Genomic DNA, 25464 nt, shown 5'->3' with positions numbered 1-25464 from the left:
TTGCCTAAATGTTAATATATGCTGTCAAAACCAGATTACCTTCCACACTAAATTATTCCATGTCATTATCCGTATCGGCCATCTGCAAGCCTAATGCCCCCGTGTTCTAAAATTCTGAGCGCCTGCTGTATTACTTTTGTTTTACATTCCTGCATAAATCCATTCAACTCAATATGTTACAGCAAATTCACAAAATCAAATGCAATCTGCCGGCCTATAAAACACCAGTTACGGAAAATCAAAGGGTTTAATATAGTAACAATTTGAGAAGCCAGTGAGTTGGCTTTGTGGGCTGAAGGTTGAACCACATGCTAAGTATCAAGTGAGACAATCCACATACCATACAAGGTATGTATTTGCTATATATACATAGTGTGGCGTTGAAGCCACTGGTGTATTTCATATCTAATACAAAACCGAACAGTTGGTCTGATTGGATTTTAAGTGATGCAAATCTGGAAATCAAATAGGCAGACTCCCTTTAGACTTGGTCTATTGAAACTATAATTGTAAAGAACTGCAGATTACATTTACAGTACTGCCAAATTCTCGAGAGATTCAGAAAGAATTTAACAGCGGGAAAAATATTAATCATTTTCAATTTGTTACTAACAAATAAAAATGCACACTGCACGTGACGCTCCATCATTTTGCTATTACAATTTTGCTTACATGGCAGTAAAAGTGCAACCACTCTTTGGTGAATGCAATGCTCTTTCGTTTTCATAGTCATTTAATTACATGACTTGCCAAAAAGAACAGTTATATTATTGTTGTTCTGTTAGTCTGGCAACAGTAAGTAAAGAAAAAATACCACTTACATTTCCCAGACTATAAATTAAGGTATGATTTGGAGACCAGATTCACATTCTCAGCTAGAAAGCAGAAGTTTCATTTCACAAATAAATCTTAAAAGCGGTGATGGACTTGAATGTAACTTTCTACCTAATAATATTCAGTGAGAGGTTTATTATCTTCGGTTAAGAGAGACAGAAGCTAAAAATGTGAGATATGCACACACACCCAACACATTGTGAAATGCGAATTCATAAGAAATATGAGCTCAAATCACAGTAAGACAGAAAAAACCCTTTTCACTGTGATTGGTATGTCCATCAGAATATGACCTGAGTCATAGTTCTTGTAGAGAGACTCACAATTCACAATAGTGTTAAGATTTTATTGCACTTTCACATCTTAAATTCATTTACTTTTCTAATGTTTTGACACTGTTTTTATTCTTCCTCTCAGGAGAAAGTTGTCCTATGCATTTTTTTGGCCCTGATTCTGACTTTGACTGTTTAGACAAAAGCCCATTTTTGTATCAGGTTTTCTTCCCAAAAGGCTTGTTCAAGAAATGCATAATAAAATTATAGGGTTCCTGATCATCTCCTACTCCACATCTTCATGTCTATTTTAGCAAATAAAACAAGAGAATTTAGTGTATTAGGCTTGATACATTTAAAAGAGAAGATGCAGCATGTTCAGTTTTGTTTCAGTGCTGGAAATGTAAACGACATCAAATTAAAGTTGATAATGTCTATGAAATGCGGTTCAGAAATGTTTTGTGATATCTACAAATATAACTACCAAAATGTAGTAGTTTTAACATCTTTACTGACTGACTCAGTTTCTCCCCTTCCTAATTCATCCTGAACTGAATATCTTGCAAAATTCGAGAGGGAAAAAAAGGGTTAAAAGAGAAAAAAAAGCATCAAAATGATGCAAAATAGCTATTCTAGAGAGCTTTGTAAATCCCTTCAAATATTAATGTTCTACAGGCTGTGTAAGTAAGGATCCTAGATTATTCATTTTTAAACAATAAATATCACCTTTGGCTCAAGAACTCCCTGAACCATAAATTGCTGGAGGCTAAGATAATAAATTTTGCAAAGAACAATCACAATGTTTGTTAGTTTCTCATACTCTTCTTTCATCATCCCCCGTGACCATTATCAGAGATCATATACTAGGCCAGGTAAAGCCTTATTCTCAACCTTTTTATGTTCTTATATCCCCAAATGTAGCCGCCGCCTTTAAAGCTAAGAGCAATATTCAGCACTAAGAGCCTATATAAAATTATCTAACATCATTGCCACAAACTCCCATAAGATACGAGCAAATCCCCGTATGAATTTATTCACAGTAAGAGACACTAACAATTTGCTACACCAAAACTTCATTCAAATACATGATTGCTGAAAGGACCATGGCTGTTCCTTTGCAGAATTTTTTCGAAACGCACTTTCAGAACCGTAAACATTGATGCTGTCGTTCATAAATTGCTGTCATTTCCAAACTTACCTTGTGTCTGATTTAGTCAATGGTGAGAGAAACACATCCCCAGGCAATAATCCATGCCACTTAAATACAATGTGTGTTTTGAAGGTATCAAGCTCTTTCAGTTGAGTTGGAGGAATCTAAAACGACCTGGTTCCTCACTTATAAGCCTCAAAGATATGAATCCGGGCTCAAACAATCAACCATTCTTCACCCTAATCACTTGAACCATCTTAAATTCATAAAGACAAGCAAACATCCCATCAGAAAACAGACATTAAAAAGCAAATATTATTCATGCACTGTCATCCGTGCAGAACCATTCTTCTTTTGCATTTTTCCACATAAATATTTTATACATACCCAGATATGAAGCAATAAGAATGGGTTTGATTAATTATCTATTGAAACGAAATCTAATATAGATAAAGACAGTCAAAAGAACTTTCTACCCGAAACAGTTTCCAGGGAGGATGGCATCTAACAGACTCTGATCATGAGAAACCAGCCAAAATAAACCCCCAAGAAGAACACAGTCACCTTAGTCATTTATCTTTTAGGGCAAAATACTTTGTTTTACACAGTGGTGTCCCTCTAGCTCCTCTTTGTAAAAAAAAGAAGAAAATAAAATAAAAATAAATAAAAATAAAGGCAATTTGCCTAAAAATCTCACACTAATGCGCTCAGACTACTATGGGGTTACCATCTGGCTCAGTGCCTCATTAGTAAAGAAATGACCCCTACGCATAAAACACTGTTGGGTCATTCCAAGCTAATGAGCCTTCAGGTTTTATTGTCTGGTACATACAAATGGCTGGATGTAGATCTAGTCTAGTCTTACGCACTTACAATCAGGCATACCTTTTATTTACTCATTCACTTATTTTTATATTTACACTGAAAGGAGAGAAAATTTATGTTCATCAAAGGTGAGGGCAGTTTTCCTTAAAACAAAGTTCTTCAATAATTTCTGACAATAATACAAATTATCTCACTGATTCAACTATGATATGAAATTCCAAAACATCCACTTCTTTATGCTTCTTTTTTTTAAACATCTGATTTCATCACTTTAATTTAAATCATACTGAAAAAAATGCTTACCATTGAACATTTGGATTAATGGGGTGATAGGTATCCACGCAGAACACATCATGATGAACCGGCCCTCATAAAACCCGAGACCCAAATCGAACAATGTATATAATTAAGCTTGAAATTTTGTGAGTTAGCTTTACTGCCTTTCCTGGCCATATCTATATAATGGAAACCAGGCATTTTATATTCTGATTGAATCCCTTATGCATTTGTGTAACAGTGAACGACTCTTCACTGACATCCGTGGGATTTGGCTCTGTAGTCCTCATCCGATACGGAGAAATCAAAAATACTGCATGTGGATAAGGGTTTCTCCTAACCTACCCAGTCAGAGTAATTCTGTAATGAACTAATGTCTTTACGACTGACATCAACAACAAACAATTGCTTCTCTCACTTTATGGCTCTTTTTCCCCTGGTTTCTGTTTGATTGGTTGGGTTTTTTTTTTGGTTTGGTTGGTTGGTTGGTTGTTTTGGGGTTTTGTTGTTGTTTTGGTTCAGTTTCTTTTGGGTTTGTTTGTTTGTTTCTTATTTATGTTCAAAATTTTAAAAAAAGAAAACACAATTAAAAATTCTTCTTTTTTTCCTACAATTATGAAGTCTTATTCATGCCATAGACCCCTCTATTTATGTAATAAATTACATTAAAGTTTGCATCACAAGGCTTTTAGTGATTATTGTTCTGCTTAAAATTATAACAAATGTATTTAAAGATTAAATAATGGAATGACAAATGAGTTCAAGCACTTTAATTCTGTAATTTTTTAAAATTGTTCACCATCTGAATGTGCCTATATGGGAGATAAAAGGCAGTTACCAGAAAAAAGGTCATGTTTGCAATAAAACATAAAAATTCCACTAAGCAAAAGCATCACAAGGTCGTCCATAGAGAAAAGAAATACAGAGACAAGTGCTCTGGCCATTTCATATTGCAGAAGCTTATCTTCTCACAGAATCACAGAATGTTAGGAATTGGAAGGGACCTCAAAAGACCATCTATAAGAAGGAAAAAACACCATTCAATGACTTCAGGAAATTCCCTGGGTGAAAGGTCCCACCAGCTTGGGTCAACTCAGGTTTGGGCTGTTGATTTCCTTACTTTTCCCTTCAAAATGCTCTAATAAAATGCAAACAATGTAATTTTTTCTTTGGTTGATCATTCTCCAGGTGTTATTATGTTGGGACATTTTCCTATGATTAAGTCAGATCCCACTGTTCATCCTCACCATCAATCTCTATCACGCCGTCTCTCTTCAACAAGAGGTTGTGCGGTGTTTAATACAATGGCTTTAAGAGAACCAAAGGTTTCATTACGTTAATGTGTCTCTGGTGAATTCTACCTTATCTGCTTCTTCAGCTTACCCTTAAAACCCAATTAAAATCGTATTTATCTGATCCCAGGATTCAAACACTATCTGGCAACACGTTTGACAGCCTTATAGTAACTACATTACTACACATCATGCCCCAAGGTATTTTAGATTATGTCAGAGCTCAGTCATTCCCCACTTAAAGCTACAGAATTTTATTTTGAGGATATCAGATTTTACATCAAAATGCAAAAATTTCATTGCAATGTTAATGCTTAATTACAATTATAATGCATCCATCCGGGTTGTCACCCCCTAGTGCTGTTTTGATTTTAATAATCACTTAAAAAAAGGAAATAATTGGTCAACGTGGCAGTCAATTAATCTAATACATAACATATGTATTGTGAAAATGCATGGTCAATATGCCACCCTAAACTTAATCGTAGCTTACTTTATAATGCAGTTAAGCCAAAGTTTTAATACAGACAAATTAGTTTCACAAAATGTTTTATCATCTCATTCTTGAATCCAATATATATATATATATAAATATATATATAAAAATATATATATTTATATATATATATATATAAATATATAAATATATATTAAATATATTAAAATGGTTGCAATATCTGTGTAAAGGAAGGATTCCGACAAAGTTTCCAAATGTCATTAAATGTTATTAAAATGGGATCAATTCTTAAAATTCAAAAGAGGATCCAAATAAAAATGAAAATTGCTTTTTCCTCTAGCTCAGTCATCTTAAAAGTAATTAAACTATTCTCTCTCTTTCCTACTATTTGACTAAGGAAGTTTTAGGAAACTGGTTACAGTAGAGATGTTTTTTCTCTCTTTCATTTCTCAAATAAAAGCATAAAAATAAACCACATGTGCTCCCACAAGACATGATATCCATGCAGTTCTACTGTATTTACTAACCTGTAAGAGAATTTCCCAGGTCAAATCTCATTTCGCATTATCATAAATGTGACTACTGTAAAAAAGCAATTGGTAAACAAGCATGTATGACCATCTATGTGTTCCTGAGCTCTGCATCACACATCTACCTCCAAAATAATTTCCAAAAAGGCAGGAGAGGCTTTTGCCCCTTGCCTGTTAAATTCTTTATTGGCACCAAAACATCAATGCCTCTCAAAAATGCAAGTAGAAATTCAGATCTCATTTCTATTTCCTAGATCATGCACTTAATATTAATTTGATTACAAAATATATATGCATTCCCCATATAACCTTTTAAGGCTTTTTTTTGTCTAAATTTCCAATAGCTACTAACAAGGTAACTCCTTCATTTTCTATGTTATCACATTTTCTTTGATCACAGCTATACCACATCGGCAGCAGATCTTTAGTGATGCACATCACATTTCTGGCGTGCAAGGGTGCCCTCTTCTGGACATCAAATACCATGGTTTCAGATAATGACTCTAAATGATATCGAGTTCTTCCAACACTAACTGACAGCGCCTTGTTCTTATTTGTAAAAACATTCTTTGTGTAAATGGAACAAAACAAACCCCACAAATAATACAAATCAGTGCAGGATGCACAAACCAATGGTTTACAGTCACATGTAATATTCTAGTTTTATAGCTTTGATTGTTAATCGAAGTGTAAATGCTGGAAATGACATTACTAATATGAAAAGAGTTGTGAACTTTGCCTGTGGGAAAGTGTACCCTTGACTATGAAAATGAGGATCTATTGTACTAAATGGGCCAAATCTCACTTCACATCCTCTATCCTTCCCTTATTTCAGTGTGACTTCGTACCAGCTTTCAATGAATCATAGAATCTCATAATGGTTTGGGTTGGAAGGGACAGTCAAAGCTCATCCAGTGCCACCCTGCCATGAGCAGGGACATCTTCACCAGCTCAGGTTGCTCAGAGCCCCGTCCAGCCTGGCCTGGGATGTCTCCAGGGATGGGGCATCCACCAGTTCCCTGGGCAACTTTCTTCCTCATGTCCAGCCTGAATCTCCCTCCTTTAGTTTAAAACCATCACCCCTTGTCCTATCTCAACAGGCCCTGCTCAAAAGTCTGTCCCCATCTTTCTTATCGGTTCATTTTAAGTCTGGAAAGGCTGCACTAAGGTCTCCCCGGAGCTTCTCTTCTCCAGCTGAACACCCCAACTCTCTCAGCCTGTCCTCCAGCAGAGCTGTTTCAGCCTCGGATCACGACGAGAGTGAAGAAAGATTTGTACAGAGTGATAAGAGCTGATTTAATACATTTTGTGATGTTAATACGGTTGGCTGTGACAGATTTTGAAAAAGCCGAAGAGGTATTATGTAGATTTATTTCCTAAACAAGGGCAAACGCACCCAACCATCCATTGGTGATGCACAACTACAAAGCCCAAGCTCCTTACCGCTACTCCCTCCTCTGCTCACCTGCAGATTTATAATATCTCAGAGAAATAAGTGTGCATAGTTAATTTACCCTTTATGTTTCCATTGCTACTTTCAGGTTTTCCACATGATTACCAGAATTTGGACACATTATGCTTATCAAAAAAAACCCCACAACCTTAAGCGAACAGAAAATGTTGTGGAGCCTCCAGGAGACACAGATTTTTGACATTAATTTGTGAAAGCTCCCTAATTGCAGTAGGTCCATGCTTATTTTATTTTGATGCATTCCCAATAACTCTCTAAGCTTTAGGAATACGTTGCTTTGCATCTGAAATAATATAACGCACATCATTTCTCTGCATTATGCAAGTATTGAAAGTCAAATCTCTTCCCCCAAAGCAGGTAAACATGAGAGCTAGTAATTGTATTGCTATTGGCACGGTATAAAATGCATGAAAAACTTTTCTCATACTGATATCGACTTGCAGACATAGAAAACCAAGAAATTAATGACCCATAAATGCTAACTTCAGTACAAGGAAGAATTCCAAAAGTTATGAATCACACCAGATAGACAAGATTGATAAAGGACTTTTCTATAGGTGACAAATAGCTTTAACACCATTCTTTTCAGGTAGCCTAAGTCTTGCAAAGATTAAGGTAATGCTTTCCAGCATATTAAGAGCACTGATGCAGAAGTCATTATTTCTGGAAGAACACAGTTCAGATAAAACAAAACAAAACAAAACTAATTAATGCAAAATAAAATGAGCAAAAATATGAAAATCACTGGCAGAAAATGCAATGTGTGTGTGTATATATATATATATAGGAACTATTTTTGGTTGAATCCAGTGAATTGAAAATGAGCACACACCCTAACAAAGTATCAGAAGTATAGCCAGGCATACATACATGCATACATACGTATATGAGGTAGAACAAACAGGAATAATATATAAATTTGTCAGAAAAGACAAGTTTTCTGAAGGCAACTTGTTGAAGAACTTGGAGTCCACTTAATAAATCATTTATTCCAAACTATATCTTGAAGGAAATTCATATCACATATTCTAGGAAAGCAGTTCAACTTGTTTGTTAGAAACAAACAAAATAATCACAATGAAATCCCACATCATCCCATTACTATTGTGCCCATTTTATTCTGTCCCATGTCATTCTTCTCTCAGTTCAACAGGCAAACCAAAGGAATTCATTATTTGCGCAGTTATAGCAAATATTCAATACACTTGCTAAGGAGATTCAGGTGGTCTTTAAAGAAGAAATTAAATTGAGAGAAATCCTATGTCTTCAAAGAAACAGAAATTATACACGTCCTCCAACAGTTAGATACCACAGTTATTCAAATACTGCAATATTATTACAGAATTTGTTTTAATGTGGAAATGTCAAGGCACTTTAATTAATTAAAACTGACATTATGTCAATTTTAATGCTGGAGTAACAGATCCCCAGAAAGACTAAGCATTATATGAACAAACCGAATGAGTGATAAAGGGCAAATAACTTCATTTTAAGGTCTGTGCTTGACTGCTGGTCATTGCTTCCTACCAAGATAAACAGCAAAGAAAGAAATATATATAATTTATAGAATTCTCCCGTATATTTCAATTCTTTATGACACTGAAAGATTTGAATTCACATGTGGAAGAAGCAGTGTTTCCTGATTAGGCGTCCAGCACTTCTAAAGGCAAAGAGAGGAAAAAAGCAGAATATCTAGCTTAAGAAAAATAAATCTGATAGACATTTAGATTATATTGGGCATATTAATGATTTAAAAAGATTATATGAGACACGAAGAAATATATATTATTTAATATAATTCCTAGAAGTTGAGTGAGCTGATGTTGGATTAACTTGGATTTTCTTAGGTGAATTGACAAGGATGTCACAAGGGACACGGAAGATAAAATATTTCAGGCTGAACTGATGGTCTAGAAGTTGTCAGCCCTTGTGACCCCAAGGAAATGGGACTCTTATTATAATAATCTTGGGCAAAACATTTAAACCTGTGACTAAATCCCACTGAAACATAACAGAGTCTTAATTTTAAATGTGTATATGATATACTGGGACCTCAGAAGCAAAAAAGGATGAAGAATATTAAAACCCATCGCGAACAACCTGAAAAACATGGTTGTGGAGACAATTATTTCTGCTTTAATTGTAAACCTGGTCAATCTATATTTTTTAAAATTTCCCATAACTTAGGTCACATGACAATTTACTATCATTACAAAGTTATATTTACTACTATATACAGCTATAATTATTTTCTGAAAACATGTTGTTTTCAATCTTTCTTACAAACTGTTTCATAGCAGCTGAAAATTAATGTATAACAATTATCTTTAATACTTTTTGAAATACATTGCAGTGAAGCCTAGACCAGATAACAGAAAGAACGTAGATATTGCATATGTGTGAACAAAACTGTGTCAATTCTATTGACATCTTTCATTAATCTTATTCCATCTCCATTTTCCTTGTACTTCATTTCTCACAGGTCTTTAAATATTTTATGAGTCTACACGTATTAACACTCTCAATCGTAGTATCCAAAGCAACAGGAAAACTGAGTGGAATAGACTGGATAAACACACAAGTGGTAAGAAGGAGCTCCATCATTTCTTATCAGATCTACATCAGGTAGTTTGCTTTGCAAAATATTACTCAGTATGTCTGGATTTAAACAGATCCTCAAAAGTGTAATTTCCTTAACAACCAAATAACAATAAAGTGATAATAAGGAAGATAATTCTGATAAGTCAGACATTGGAATGTAGCCTGACTTAGACCTTTTTTTTCCAACCCTTCAAATCAATCACTGGGCTTAATTAGTTGTATAGAGATACAAAATAAAGTTAAGTCCTCACAAGCAGGCACTTGGTTGGATTTACCGGCATTCTTGTCAGGAATATCTTGTCAGAAACATCACTCAACCTATCATAGCAATTTAGTTTTAGATTCTAAAATCCTTGTGTGATTTATACACATTTTAACAAGAAAGACAAAGCTTTTCTCATGACATATCATGGTCTGCCTTTAAAGACAAAGAGCTTAAATGAAGCACCTAAAAACCAGTTTCCAGTGGACACCCCCATAGAGAAGCTATCAGCACCGTGGTTCAGAAACAGCATTTCCTCCCATCAATATTAATTCACTAAATTTAAACATCCACTGGTCCAAGCAGATGAAGCACCATGGGGCTGTGTAAATTTATAACCACCAGAACCTGAAGTCAAGATAAATTGTTGGCATATTTGTCATTTCCAAGCCATAAAGTCCTAGTTTCTCACAGAGCTTTTCTATTTGTTTCTCATGGAAAATATCAGCATGGTTCTCTGGCTCTGCTAAGAAAAATCAAACACAGACTTAAATATATATGTGTGTATATATATATATATATATATATATATGAACAAAGAAATCAAAACTCACTTGTGCAGTAGTAACCTGCCTGAGAAGCAATGCTGTGACACATCGTAAAACATCTGCTCATTTGGGAACACATCCTATTCCTCCAGTCATAACTCCTGTGTTTCTCCTTGTGTCTTCCAAGTTAGGAAAGACAAAACTGCTCATATAACTCTAAAAGAGCAAAGTGACTAGTAAAATAGATTATCTCCAGCTTGAAGTGGAGTAGGAAGCTTTAAACAAGCTATTTTCTTTCTAAAATACCTCAGAAAGCTGGGAACTCAACAATGGTACCAATGGTCCTGCTGAGCTGGTCCTAAGTGAGTCGATCCTGTCGCTCATCCCTGATCATTCATCTCAACACAGATTCCGACATTTCTCTGTCTCGTTAACTGGAATTTACTGTTGCCCAGATTAACCTTCTGCAAGTCAGCACCAGAAATGACATGAGAATTATTACATTTCTCTTAAATATGAATTTAGATGAAGCTGTTAAATATGGAAGCTGACAGTCTCTTGAGAGTTTATGGATTTTCATTTGCTATCATGCTTTTCATTCTCAAATCAAGTACTATAACTTCAGCTGCCTGTTAAGGATGCTTCATTCTCACGTATTGCAAAACTATAATTTTACTTGGAGCAATTTGATTTTTTTATTGATATATTTGTGAAGCAAAGCTGCCCGTAGACTTGTGTTTTCTCATTTGTTCTTATATTTTGCATTTTCAAGATATGACATTTTCCTCTCTGTAAGAAACAAGAATTAGAGCCTATAGCATCTCACCTACAGTGAAGAGACTTCAGGGATGGGTAGTAACTTCAGAGAAAAAGATTACACATAAAAACCAGTAAGCAATGTTATTCCTATAGTATTATCAGTAAAATATCAACAAAGCAAAACAAAACAAGCCTAATCTGCAGTGCTCTCATCCTCATGTCTATATATTAAATCATCTGTTGTAATACAAGGACTTCAAATGAAGGACTGTTCATTCCACTGGGATACAGAGAAATATTCCCTGTCCCAGACCCCAATTACAATTAAAAAAAAAAAAAAATCCAATAAATAAATAACAAAACACACACACGAGATGTTCTGAAACACTGGCAATGGCTAGGAGCAGGAGAACTGGGGGAGAGGAGATGGAAGGTGTGAGAATGAAGGTTGGCGTAATGATGAGCCCAAAGGTTTGAGAGCAAAACCGTGTATTTGAACCAGATAGGAAACACCTCTTCCAATGTGAACTTGAATTAATGCCAAGGCAGGAACCAGAGGTCTTGAACAGCCATGGCTTATTCACTTGGCAACTGCTTTCCAAATTTCTCCTTGATACACCCCAGCCACCCAACATTCAGTTTGTCTCTGCTTGGCATTGAAACCAATGGTGTCTGAGGGAATTCAAATCATCCTTTTTTAAGCGTATTTTTCCAAAGATATAATTTTCATCCTTTCTTGATCAGACATCAACACAGCAGCACCCTGATGCTTGCTAGAAAGGCCACCCAGCATTGGGTTATATATGTTTGGCAGCATATTTCCAATCTAAGAGTCTGAGTTTAGAAGCTGCAAGTGCCAGGTTTCAGGGATTTTTGTTCCCTGCCAGCCTGCAATACAAATCATGAAGGATCCAGGAGAGTAAAGCAGCAAGAAACTAGACCACAATCAGAGCTAACCATCCTTTACATGATTTTCCTTTTGCATTTGGACAAATGGAAAGCGACTGTATGAAGAGCTTCTGTGGAGCTGTATTTAGTTCTTCGCTGTAGGGCGGAAGTCTAGAAATGTAATTTTATTTTGAAATAAATTATGAGATTTATCTCATGTACATAAGAGTCTGAAAAATCCCCAGCAATTTTCTGCGAGAGATAGAAAAACAAAAGTCATATGACTGAGTTCTCCTGCCTTTCCTTCCCAGAAATAAAAGCTTTTAAAGTTCAGTTGAGTTCAGCATAGAAATAATAGACACCATGCTGAGAAAATATTATGACAGTTACTGATAAGACAAATGAAACTAATACGTATCACTAGATATACAAACTCTGATGAAACTGTTGATATCTCGATAAAAGTTCTTGCAGAGGGTTTATGTACTGTGAGACTCCAGTCAATGCAATATATAATATACAAATGCATAATTATTCATAGAATGGGTAAAGATCCTAAGGACTAGTTTTCCTGCAGCAACAATAACTCAAAAACCTCCCATAGCAATTATTGCTTACATAACCTCTGAACTGGGACCAGAACTCTGAATATTTGTGAAGACAACTCAGATAAAACAATATTACTTGACATGTGGGAAATGGAAAAACTCAGCATTATCTGAGAAGGAAGAAGGAATCAAAACACACCTCTCCAACCATGTTTTTTCACAATCTTTGAAATACATTCCTGTCACTTTTCCTAAAACCTTTACAACAGAAAACAACACAACTGCAAAAGCAGCATTATTTGTTATCCATCTGCATTGAAATCTGTTCTCTTGTCACCAAATGATAAAATTATCTGCAGCATCTCTCTATCTACTTCTCTGAATTGCAAATCAGCTTTAACTTTCCCCAGTAAAACTCCGGATAATACACAGAGAGATTTTACTCCTGGCATGTATCTAATTGTAAGAACATCATTATCTACTTGTTAGTCTGTGATGGATCCATAAAAAGCGGGTAGACAAGTGGGAAAAACAACATTGTCGCGTGTATTAATTTTTCCCTTCTTATGTAGCAGAATGTATTGATCCAGTGAAGTCTGATAAAACAACTAGTGACAAAACAGATCTCCAGGTGCAGAGAATACACCACGAGGTACGATGGATGTACTTGAAAAGCCCGGCAGGAGCACAGAAGATAAGACACGTGCGTCTCCGCAGGGAACTGTCTAAGAAAGGGATGCGCAAGGGGGTGGTCTGCAAGTAGAAGAGGGGTTCTTTTAATACATCTTATACTACTTGAAAGGTAGAAGTTCTTACATTGTTCAGTTGGAAGCGATTTCCTTTTTCTTGCACACAAAACCTGGGAAAACCCTTTTTATTCCTTGTGTCGCATTCAGCATTTGCTACGCTAGAAAATACACAGAATTGTGTAGTCAACCTTGTATTTCATACAGCTGCCTGGAAACCTCCCCGTTTCCCATTCATGCCCATTCACCAGGGAAAAAGATCAGTGGAGCTTCAGGAACAACATCTCCATTCTGAGTATGTTCTCTTGCACTCGATATTTTACTTAGCTTCTATGAGAATTTAATACAAGACAGACCATAAACCACAACTGATTTACATGGGACTTGGCAGTGCAAACATCCAACAGATAAAAGGGAATGTGGAATCTACTTAACAATCAAAAAATAGAAATGTATATATATAAAGAAACACCCCTCTGAACCCAAATCATAGAATTAGATAACTGGAGTGAAACAATTTTGAGCCGGAGAAGGACTAAACTAACATTGATTGTACAGTACATTGCCAATACTCCACACTTCACTGTATACTTTAAATACGATCAAAAAATAGATTTAATTTGTTCTATGTTCTTTGTGTCTTATGGCGAGCAGTGTGCCAAAAAATGGTCCATCATTTCCCAGATATCAAACAGCAAAAAAAACAAAACCCACATTAATATCCAACTAATTTCAAAGCTTTAAAGCAAGAGCAAGGTTGCTGGTTTAAGGCAATGTGGGCAGAAGATGTTAAAGATGTCCATCTTCACCAAGTCATCTCAAAGCTAACGTGCTCTGACAGTCCAGCCAACGCTTCATCAGACCTCTAAACATGTCACGTTTGCTATACGCTTTTCAGTTTTACCCTTTCAAAACTTATCAAAGCTTCTAAAAATCTTTCCAAGTGAAATCCTTTGTCAGAATGAACATGTGTAGCGTTTCTGCAAACCAAGAAAATCCAACCCCAGAGCTTGAAATGGTTAAATCAGAAGAAATTTCTCCCACGGCAAATAAATGAGTGAAATTCAGTCTCTAGATGGACGCCTACACCGGAGCTGCCTCCAAGCCAGGTATTTAATCTTCTATCCTACTTAATGGGGATTTAGTTAACATAGGCAGAGGTGTCTAAAGTTATTTGACTTATCCCGTATTAGATGATAACACTGACTCATCCAAATGGCTCTTCAGGTTCCCTTGGCAACATTGATCTCATCTCCAGTATTGATACTGATCCCTGTCAATTATAACAGGAGTTTAAGCAACTGAAGCTCAAACGTTTCGATAAAGGTAGGAGTCTGGTCTTGGGTTCTTCCCTAGAACACCCATGACATGGACATGGGGCTGCCAGATACAACACAAGACCCATGGTAGATCCAAATGCTTCTGAACAACATTTAATGCAATATGGTTCACAAATTCTACCATTCCAGATGTGTTCGAATCAGAAGTAGTTCACTTTATGTAGCTTCAGTATACATTCAGTTCTTATAAAGTTTACTAAATAGCTGTAAAAAAATAAAGTGTTTACCTTCCAATACAAAGCAGGAAACAACAAAATTGATCGGAATTGTGCAGCTCAGACTATATAAAAGAGTAGACATACAATGGTAACCATAAAAACAGATGCTCACACCATTATGTGTTTAGGTAAAAATGATGAAGCTCTATTAGCCATCACCAGTGTGGTCATAAATGCCTACGGTCACTTAAAACTCTCCTTTCTCTGCAAATGTGGTCAGAAATAAAATAGGAATGTTTCTGGTCTGAGGACAAATGGCATCGTTACCAAAAACCTGTGTACTTAAGAAGAGGCACCACAATAAAATAAGAAGCCAAAATCCACTAGTTCTCCAAATTTTTTTGAAACACCTTTGAAGATTTCAGCTGATAGTAATAGTTCTACAAAGCAAGATTATGTAAGAAGCAATCCAGCAAGTCCTCTTCCACCAGTCTCATCACCTGTGATTTAATGCTCTCTTGATAATTTCTAACGCATAACACAACAGCACAGACTTTGCTTTCATTCACGGTACAAGAACCTTTCAACTATCACTTCAGAAAAATCAAAAAGCAAATAATACACACTTTTAAATTGTGCACCATCAGAAACAGCTACACCTTGAGCTGACTCTAGTATTGGAATAATACCTTAAAAAAATGTAATAGTTAATTTTTAACTACACAGTAAGATGACTGAATAGAAGGAGTGAAGTTTTGCACTAGTGATACTCTACTGACTAATTATAACAGTACCAATGAAAATAACAATGTTAAAGGTTCATCCTTGGGCAGTCTCTTCAGTGTTGTTTCGATGATGCTAAGAAAATAGGATCCAAAGGTGCCACCCAATACTCTAGTATCAATGACAGGCAAGAAACAGCCAAATATCGGATGCTCAGTTTGATACCTGGTTGCAAATATTTCCATTTTAAAAAAGGTCGTTGAAGTTGCATAGGACTTTTTCATGCATCTCCAAAGGACACAGCGACAGTATTTGTGAGTTTTAATACACAATGTTAGGCAGAGAGAATTTTCTTGTGCAGAACAAAGGTTATGCACGACAGGTAGAAAAATTTACCACCTCTTGAAATCCCCACAGCTTTATTTAAGATACTGCAGTTACGTTTCTTTGTGTGAGCGGCTGAACTCACTAATTTCACAGCAACTGAGTATTTCACAGCTCCAACAGCAAGTGAAGAGCTTCAGAGGTTTAACCCACACAATCTCACATGAGTGATATGCTGATAAACACAACGACCTCTAAGACACAATGGAAATTGTGTTGGAAATTAACTGTATTCACTTTCATTAAGAAAATAATTCTTAGGCCATTCTCCACTTACATTGCTTGCCATTAGTTTTCATTAAAAAGAGTATTTTACCTCAAAATGAATACTTGTTGGCCGTTAATTAAGTAAGAAGAAAGTTTAATCCCAAAGCTATGGGGAGCAAGGAGTTCACCTCCCATGAGCTTCTGAATGTACGCAACTTCTCTCAAATGTTTGCAATAAATTAAAAAGCTAAATAATTCAAAAACAATTACCATTAAAAGTTCAATAATTCAAACAGCACTACCATTACCAAGCTAAATAATTCAAATAACATCATATTTCCTCCAGGTATAAGGACACATTAGCGTTTTGGGTCAAGTCGTAACGTTAGGCTTAGCGAGGTTGAATCATTCACTGAAAAGGAGGCAGGAATAAGAGAGAACGACTTACATTGTTCATGTACTCGCTGAGCAGGTCCTGCAGGGCCTGTCTCACGGCGTTGCATTCCGCCACGATTCTCTCGCGGCGATCGTCACGCGTGCACGAGGAATCGGCCATGAGCGCTGCTCCGCTGATGATGCTCTCCAGCCGCTCCTCCAGGGATGGCCTGAAACGGGCCTCGCTGAACGTCATCGGGTCTAAGATAATTTTGTTCTAAACAAAAAAAAAAAATAGGAGAAGTCAGGAAAAAATCAGTATACATTTAAATTAGGAAAAATTAGGAGAGCACACGGGTCTTTGGTATTTTTAAGCGTCTCTTGTTTCAGCGGCTTCATGGGGTCTTTCATATAAAATAAGTAAAACCGTCTACCATGAATTTGAGAAATAAACAACAGCAGTGTCAGTTATACTGTTAAGCAGCAGTCCTTATTTTATCAAAGTTGGGAAGCACTGGGGATCATCCTCCTGTCCTGGTTTTGTTAAAAAGAAGACCAGTTCTCTTTTAGTGATTTTTCTTTCAGCTCAGTATATAAGAATTTGGTAGCTTCTCTTCAGATTCCCGAAAAAATCAATATTACGGAAGTATCTGGTTGCTCTAAAATCTCAACATATAAATAATATTAAAAATAACGCACAACCTATTGTTATAAAAGACTTCTGCAGAGAGCAACACAACAAAACTGATGAAGGGACTTGAACACAAGAGCTATGGGGAGAGGCAGAGGGAGCTGGGCTTGTTTAGTCTGGAGAAGAGGAGGCTTAGAGCTGAGCTCAGCACTCTCTAGAACTACCTGAAGGGCAGTTCTAGCCAGGTGGGGATTGGTGTCTTCTCCCAGGCAGTCAGCAATAGACCAAGGGGCCATGGGCTTCAACTCTGCCAGGGGAAATTTAGGCTGGAAATGAGAAAGCAATTCTTTGCAGAGAGAGTGGTCAGGCATTGGAATGGCTGCCCAGGGAGGTGCTGGACTCACTGGCCCTGGAGGTTTTTAAACTGAGATTGGCCATGGCACTTAGTGCCATGATCCAGCCAAGGGACTGGAGTTGGACCAAGGGTTGGACTTGATGATCTCTGAGGTCTTTTCCAACCCAGTCGATTCTGTGATTCTGTGAACTGGTTCAAAACAGTATATGGGAAGCATATGGGTAAAAACAATTCAACACAAACTACTGTAGTGTTCATATATTACACATATATATTGAATCTTGCAGTAAACTAATGTTACTCTTTCCTGAATCTTCTGAAGCCTCCTTGAATACTCAGGAAATTCATATGAAAGGTGCAAGTTACTTATAACTGAGGAGAAAGCAAAGTATTCTCTGTTAACTAATTCCTTCATTTTGAGTATTTTATCAGAAGCCTGTTAAAATGCTACTATATTACCTCAATATAACATGAAAATAAATGAAGAAATTATCATTATTAGACAATTACACTTGAATAAAAATGTGAAGTACCTCTGATTCCCATTCCGTTGGGCATCATTTAAACATCTCTTTCTAAAGGCATTTGCAAGATATTTGTGTTTGTTTTTAAATGAGGAAAAAGTTAAAAAGAGAACACTACAGGAAAACAGTCTAAAAACATCTTTGATTTGAGAAATAGCTGACTGGTTAGAAAAATATCTTTGCTCCACTAGAAAAAAAAATTGATTTTCAAAGACTGTTTTCTATTGCTGATATTTTCATTGTTAAATTATGATCACTGATAAACATTTGTGTACTTTATATATCAAACTTATTACCAAATATTGAGAGCTAGACCGCATAGATTCTACCCTATTAGTGTAGAAACATATGCAATATGATGAGGTTTATGTCACCGCTAGATTATATTCTGAGTTGTTTTTCTCCCTTTGTATTTCAAGGTAACAAATACAAAAGAAATAATCACCTGCTACCACTTAGAGGCACATTAATAACACCGTGTAATTCAGTAACCTTTTGCTGCAATCATACTAATCAGCTTCATAATTGTATATTGTCTAAAAATGCTCTGTAAGCCACGCACTTCTTATTTGAGCTTTAAAAGAAAATAAACGAAGAAACAGGAATATAAGAGGCAGATCTGGAAAAGTTTAAGCATTCTGTATTCTAATAATCACACCTATTCTAAAGCACCTTGGATTTTTGTTAATGAACCATTTTAATTTTCACAACATTTTGATAACATTATGACTAGTCTATTTCTTTTAATATCCAAGAGCAATCAACAAGCGCAAGCCAAATGAAGCAATTAATTCGAAATAATACAACCCAGCGTATTAAAATGTAAATCAGGATTTGGGGATATGACACATAACCAACACCTGCCTTTAATGTTGAAAATTGTATCCGTTTATTACAAATCAGAACAGGCTCAAATGAACTTATTCCAGGCTAAATTCTGATTGCAGGTGAATATATTTTCTTTCATTTAGTGGGACAAAGCTTTTATAAAGACCTTGTTTCTGAATAAAACTTCCAACTAACTCCATGCACGGAAAAGATAACCCTCATTATTATACATAGAGGATCAAGCTCTGAGAAATCTATAACTTAACTGAATCCATAGCAGTTAAATAGTAACAAACACAACATCAGGAAATTTGTGAAGACTCATTATTAAATAAAAAGGAGAAATAGAAGTATTTTGATTAGATACCATATTGTTTCTATTGACTCCACAGAAATAAATGCATCATTACTCAGAATCTGGAATAATATCTCACATGCGTCTTCCAGGGTCTGTGTTTTAGAAGCATCTAAATCAGAAACGACTTCTCCAGGAGCTGGGCTTATGCATATCGATATAGCTGTGCTTTTCCATCAAACCATAATACTTTAAAGAATAGAGCTGATTGGCACACTTTTGTTCATAAGCATTGGGATTTTCACAAATCAACTTTACATTCGTCTTCACAACAGTGTATTTAATTCAATAAGAGTGTCACAGAGGCAGCCCAGAAATCAATTTAGGCCAGCAATAAGCTCCAAACAGACTTTATTCCGACCAGATCTTTTTAGTGGAGAACCAGCTGGAAACGGGGTTTACCCAAAATTATTCAGCATTCCAGCAACATTTAATAAACTGCAGGTTCGATACCAGTTGGGAACAATATTTCCGTACAACCACGCAAGAATGAGGGTCATAGAATCATACAATTATAGAATCATTCCAGTTGGAAGAGACTCTCAGGATCATTGAGTCCAACCATAATCCAACTCTAGCACTAAGCCATGTCCCTAAGAACCTTGTCTAAATGCCATTTAAACCCCCCCAGGGATGGTGACTCCATCACTGCCCTGGGCAGCCTGTTCCAATGCCCAACAGACCTTTGGGGAAGAAATTGTTCCCAAGATCCAACGTCAACCTCCCCTGGCACAACTTGAGGCCGTTTCTTCTTGATCACTTGATACTGGGGAGAGAAACCAACCTCCTCCACAGCATGCAGACACAAAAAGAAGAAGCTGCTTTCACTCAACGGTACCCAGCAGAAATAATCGCTTGCCCAAGGTGGGCAAGGGCTCACTCAAGAAGATTTCCAGAAAAAATCCACAGCCCCACTCCTCCCAGAGTGCTCCAAGAGAGAATTCATTGGGGGACCCGTTTTACAGCCCACTTGGATCTGGCCCTGGTCATCAGGAGCTGGTCCAGGAGCTTCTCTGGTCCTGGGCACCTCCTGGGCTGATGTCTATGGACCAAGAGTTCCGAACTGAGAAGCCACTGTGTCCTGGGGAGGACAGGGACAATGGGGCACAAACAGTGCTAAAGAGCCATCAACTGCCCCATTGACAGCTCTGGATCTCACAATTTTTGCCACAAATAGCAAAAGACTGAAATAGTTCATGTGATGCCATCTCAGCAAACTATATCATTAGGAAAAAACTCTAAAAATAATCAGCTGAATGTTTCAAATTATTTTCAGTGTTTCCTTAGTCCAATGTTGTTGTTAGTGGTTTTTTTTTGGTTTTGTTTTCTTTGGTTTGGTTTTGTTTGGTTTGATTTGGTTTTGTTTGGTTTGGTTTTAGTTTGTTTGGTTTTCTTTGGGTTCTTTTGTTTGTTCTGTTCTAAGTACGTGGCCATTCAAGGAAACATTAATGCTCACGGTTCTTTTTTGTTTTCTTTTTTATTCGTTTAAATGACCACAAAAACTAGTCCTGAACACTGATGGGAAGCACACGTTACTAGAGAGGAGGATTTCTGCTAGCCAACTTATGTTGTACTTGTAGCAAACCTCTTTTCTCAATCCAAACATCATCCATACAGCACTATTGCAATTTCCATGTTTCACTTATAACAACATAATCTGTTTTTCTGTATGTGTTCCATTTCTCTTCTTCTTATAACCATAGGTGTCGGGTTCTCCACATCCACAGCAAATCTCAAACAGCACATCTGATACCTCTCATTGAATCCTGAATCATATTTTGCTTCCTAGATGCTTTTGAAGACAGTGCACTCCACAATCTTCCAGGAGACCCAATGATCAGCTAAAATCATATTCCTGAAATATTTCCATCCTTTTCGAGCCTTTGGGATGAACAGTCTGCAGAGCAAACATCTCCAATATCTCTGATCACTGAAACCCAACTCGTTATTTTCACAAGCAGTTCTCTCATAATCCACGAATAAATTTAGGATGTTCTGTGCAGGTTACATGCAAATACCATTTCCATATTAAATAATAAAGTGTGTGCCATTGGGAGTGCATAATTAATTTAAGCCAGCTTTCCTCAACGTAAAGCACAGAAAAGGAACACATTAGTGGATTTTTTTCCTAAATAAGAAGAGATCTTTATGCCCATCACACCTTAGCGCATGAAGAATGGAAATTCAGAATCACTGAATAATTTACCTTGGAATAGACTTCTTGAGGTCATCTGCTTTAAATGCCTCATTAAAAGCAGAGACAACCTCAACATCAGGCCAGGTTGCTCAAGGCTTCATCCAGTCAAGATCAAATCTCCATCCTTAGAGATATTGCAGACCTCTCCCCCATCATTTCACTGTTTGATCACATTCATGGTATGTTGCTTTGGTTTTTGTTGTTTGCTTTCTCCCCAGTATCCAGACAGAACTTTCCTTCAGCCAGCTTGAGGCAACTGCATCTCATCCATGAAGCTCAAAGTAGATTCTACCTCCATTTTCTCTACACCATCCCACTAAGAAGCTGAAGATGCCGACAAGATCCTTCCAAAAAGCCTCTTATTCGGCAGCCTGAAACGTTCCCGGCTCTTCTAGTCCCTCCGAATTCATCGTGTCCTGCAGCCCCGTGTCACCTTCTGCTCTCTGCTCTGGTCCATCAGTTTTCCTTGCGCTGGGAAGCCTCAAAATGGATCTGAACAATATGATGCAGTTTCATATGTGCCAAATATAGGGAAAAAAAGTCACTTTCCTTGAGCTACTGTCTCCACTCTTATTAATGCAGCCTTTTTGTTGTTTTCTAATGTCACACAAAACACACCAAACTGAACAGAACTGTTCTGGACCTTTTAATCCACTTTTATAACAAGAAACACTGCTGGGAAAGAAAACCTTAGAAATACTAAGAAAGAAACAGAACCACCATGCTTTGTTCAAAAAATAATAAATATTGAGATAGTTAATTTCTGACAGGTGGTTGTAAATAATTGTTATTTTAGATGTATTTTTTAAAACTCTTAACGTTTCTCAAATATCTCACAGCAGGTGTTGAGCTGTTGGGAAAAGAGACCAGGGATGAGAACCCGCTGCATGACAGATCTGACATTCAGTTCCCAAAGAGACACTATTATTTGCTTCTGAAAGGTTTTGCTCCTTTGCAAAGCAGGTTTGCTCTCTAAACGCAACTTCAGATGATGTTATCGGCATGTATAAAGCTCTTACACAAACATTAACATTGTGTTAACAAGGAAATAACGTCTTCTTGGAAGGAATTAAAAATAGTTATCAGGAAATCTGGCTAAATAAATCCCTTCAAAAATCTCAAATTCCCGTTGTTGTAGGAAAATAGGAAATTAGGATTTTAGGCCTATATCAGTGTTATAAGCTGTGCTGTTAAGGCTGCAAGTCTCAGCTTGTCCCCTGTACAGTCCTTACCCAGAACCACGAGCATGGTTACCTTATGCTTGCTTTGTACCCTTAGTTAAGACATTGATAAATGCTATTCTTAGGGTTGCTGATTTCTGTGCTAGACTGATGAACTATGGATAACAAATGAGACAGGTGGAACTCCAAAAGAAGCCAGCCCTGCGACCCGATGACCTTTCGTTTGGTACTTGCCAAGAAAGAAGAAGTGGAACCCGCAGACCACTGGGACGGAAGGAACCTGAGGATATCGACAGTGATAGATATCGACAGTGATAGACAGTGATAAATTTTGTTTAGTTGCATAATACCTGTTAGAAGCCTATATAATGACTAGTTATACTGCTGTATGATTGTCAGTCTCTGAGGAGGTGACCCAACGCTGCTGTTCCTGCGAATCTTCTACAATAAATACTGCTCAGAGTAACCCACAAGAGTTCGAGTCTCTATCCAGCGCCTACCTACGACACCTTTTTTCACCCATCATTTCTTGATAGCCACTTAATGAATCATGAATGTAAATTAATTGGAACAGTTTACATTTTTACTTAATTAATATTAGAGCCATAAATCAAGGACTGACACCATAATTCAGATCTTCTATGAAGTGTTTCAAGCCTCTGTACAACTGCAGACAGAGTGGTGTAAATATACTTCATTTTTGGCTTCAGTTGCTGAAACAAAATCCAAGAAACTTCACGTAAATATAGTCATGACTTATTTGAAAACTGTTACACTTGTGTTATCTTCTTTAAGCATATTGTGGTTAACGATTTTTTCTCTTGTATTATCCATTTTTTAACTATATAAAGATGTGCTTATAAAGTAGTTGCAGTGTTTCCATAAATAAAAACTTACAGAAAATACACATCTTCAATCTAATTAGTGCTACAAGCCATCTTTACCTCACTCAAACAGGAACAAATGATCAGGAACACTAACAAATTAAAGGGCATCACTTCTGAAATTTAATATACCAATCAAATTACTCACAATCCAACTAAAAGTACTGAAAATAACCATATACCCTACATAAATGCATTGCCAAAAAATCAGTTTTAATTAGAAATATAAGGTAAACCAAAAGCAGATAAGTAATGTTAATGATTTGGGGGGCTGAAGGGAAGAAAGAGTTTCCAGTTCTGAAAAAGCTGAAAATCAACCAATATATGATGCATTCAAATTCATTCCTTAGTGAACAAATAGACTCATACACTTTCACATTGTTCAGCATGTTGTCAAGCTCAGCTATAACTCACAACAAAAATTGTGACAAATAATATATTTGGAGAAGAAGAAAAAACACAAGCCAAGAAACTTGTTTGCAGAGTTTTCCTGTCTGTACAGTTACGTTTATATGTTGGATTCTTACTCTCATACAGATACTTCTTTCTATAATTCCCCGTTCAATTACCTCCCATCCAACTGCTGACTGAGAGAACAAGGAGGAATCCATTATTTCCTTGTGCTTCTTTAATTTTTCTCTGGTGCAAAAGGATGACAAATGTAATGATGGCCTTTATTTGGCCCTTTAAACAATTGACTGTGCTCTGGTCTTTAAAACACACAAACCCCTCAATTAAACAAAAGTAATTTCTTCCTGTAATTGAGAAAAAATATATGCTAAAAGAGCAATTATGATAAACGGAACCAATGTATCTTTCAAGTTAAAAACTTAGATAAACAATGTCACAACCACAGGGCAGTATGAAAAAATCTCTTTGTGTAAAAAGACAATGTAATATACTGAGAGACAAAGTTTTGCAGAACAAGACAGTATAAATAAGATCATTCATCATATTTCTTTAGTAGAAGGGCCTGGCCATTGTGAAAACAGATGTAGTGAGCTCGCAGATTTGGTCTATGTACGTCAGTCACAGAATCACAGGATGTCAGGGATTGGAAGGGACCTGGAAAGCTCATCCAGTGCAATCCCCCCATGGAGCAGGAACACCCAGATGAGGTTACACAGGAAGGTGTCCAGGCGGGTTTCAATGTCTGCAGAGAAGGAGACTCCACAACCCCCCTGGGCAGCCTGGGCCAGGCTCTGGCACCCTCACTGGGAACAAGTTTCTTCTCAAATTTAAGTAGAACCTCCTGTGTTCCAGTTTGGACCCATTACCCCTTGTCCTATCATTGGTTGTCACCGAGAAGAGCCTGGCTCCATCCTCCTGACACTCACCCTTTATGTATCTGCAAACATGAACGAAGTCACCCCTCAGTCTCCTCTTCTCCAGCTCCAGAGGCCCAGCTCCCTCAGCCTTTCCTCACACGGGAGATGCTCCACTCCCTTCAGCATCTTGGTGGCTGCGCTGGACTCTCTCCAACAGTTCCTTGTCCTGCTGGAACTGAGGGGCCACAACTGGACACAATATTCCATGTGTGGTCTCCCCAGGGCAGAGTAGAGGGGAGGAGAACAAGGGAGTGACCCTCAAGCTGCCTCAAAATGGCGGTACCTGCATCACCTCGGGGCTCAAAATGGCGGCAGCAGAATCACCTCAGGGCTCCAAATGTCACTAAAATCACCTTGGCCACAAGGGCCCAGTGCTGGCTCATGGTCATCCTGCTGTCCACCAGGACCCCCAGCTCTCTTTCTCCTACTCTGCTCTCTAATAGGTCGTTTCCCAACTTATACTGGAACCTGGGGTTGTTCCTGCCCAGATTCAAGACTCTACACTTGCTCTTGTTCTATTTCATTAAATTTCTCCCTGCCCAACTCTCCAGCCTGTCCAGGTCTCTGGATGGCAGCAGAGCTTCCAGTGTCACCA

At 37.2% G+C, this 25464-nt stretch overlaps 1 protein-coding gene across 3 annotated transcripts in view; it reads right to left on the bottom strand.

Moving 5' to 3' along the window:
- Positions 1–25464, bottom strand: part of CTNNA2 (catenin alpha 2) — a 486439-nt gene that overhangs the window by 334527 nt on the left and 126448 nt on the right. For all 3 annotated transcript variants that reach the window (XM_065060245.1, XM_065060243.1, XM_065060244.1), the window contains exon 7: positions 16660–16863. In XM_065060245.1, coding sequence (XP_064916317.1) covers positions 16660–16863 — 204 coding nt within the window. The remainder of the gene's footprint in view (positions 1–16659; positions 16864–25464) is intronic.

This window comes from Columba livia, chromosome 4 (assembly GCF_036013475.1).
Source record: "Columba livia isolate bColLiv1 breed racing homer chromosome 4, bColLiv1.pat.W.v2, whole genome shotgun sequence".
Taxonomy (NCBI): domain Eukaryota; kingdom Metazoa; phylum Chordata; class Aves; order Columbiformes; family Columbidae; genus Columba; species Columba livia.
The sequence above is the reverse complement of the archived record's forward strand: the minus strand, read 5'-3'. Positions and strand labels throughout refer to the sequence as shown.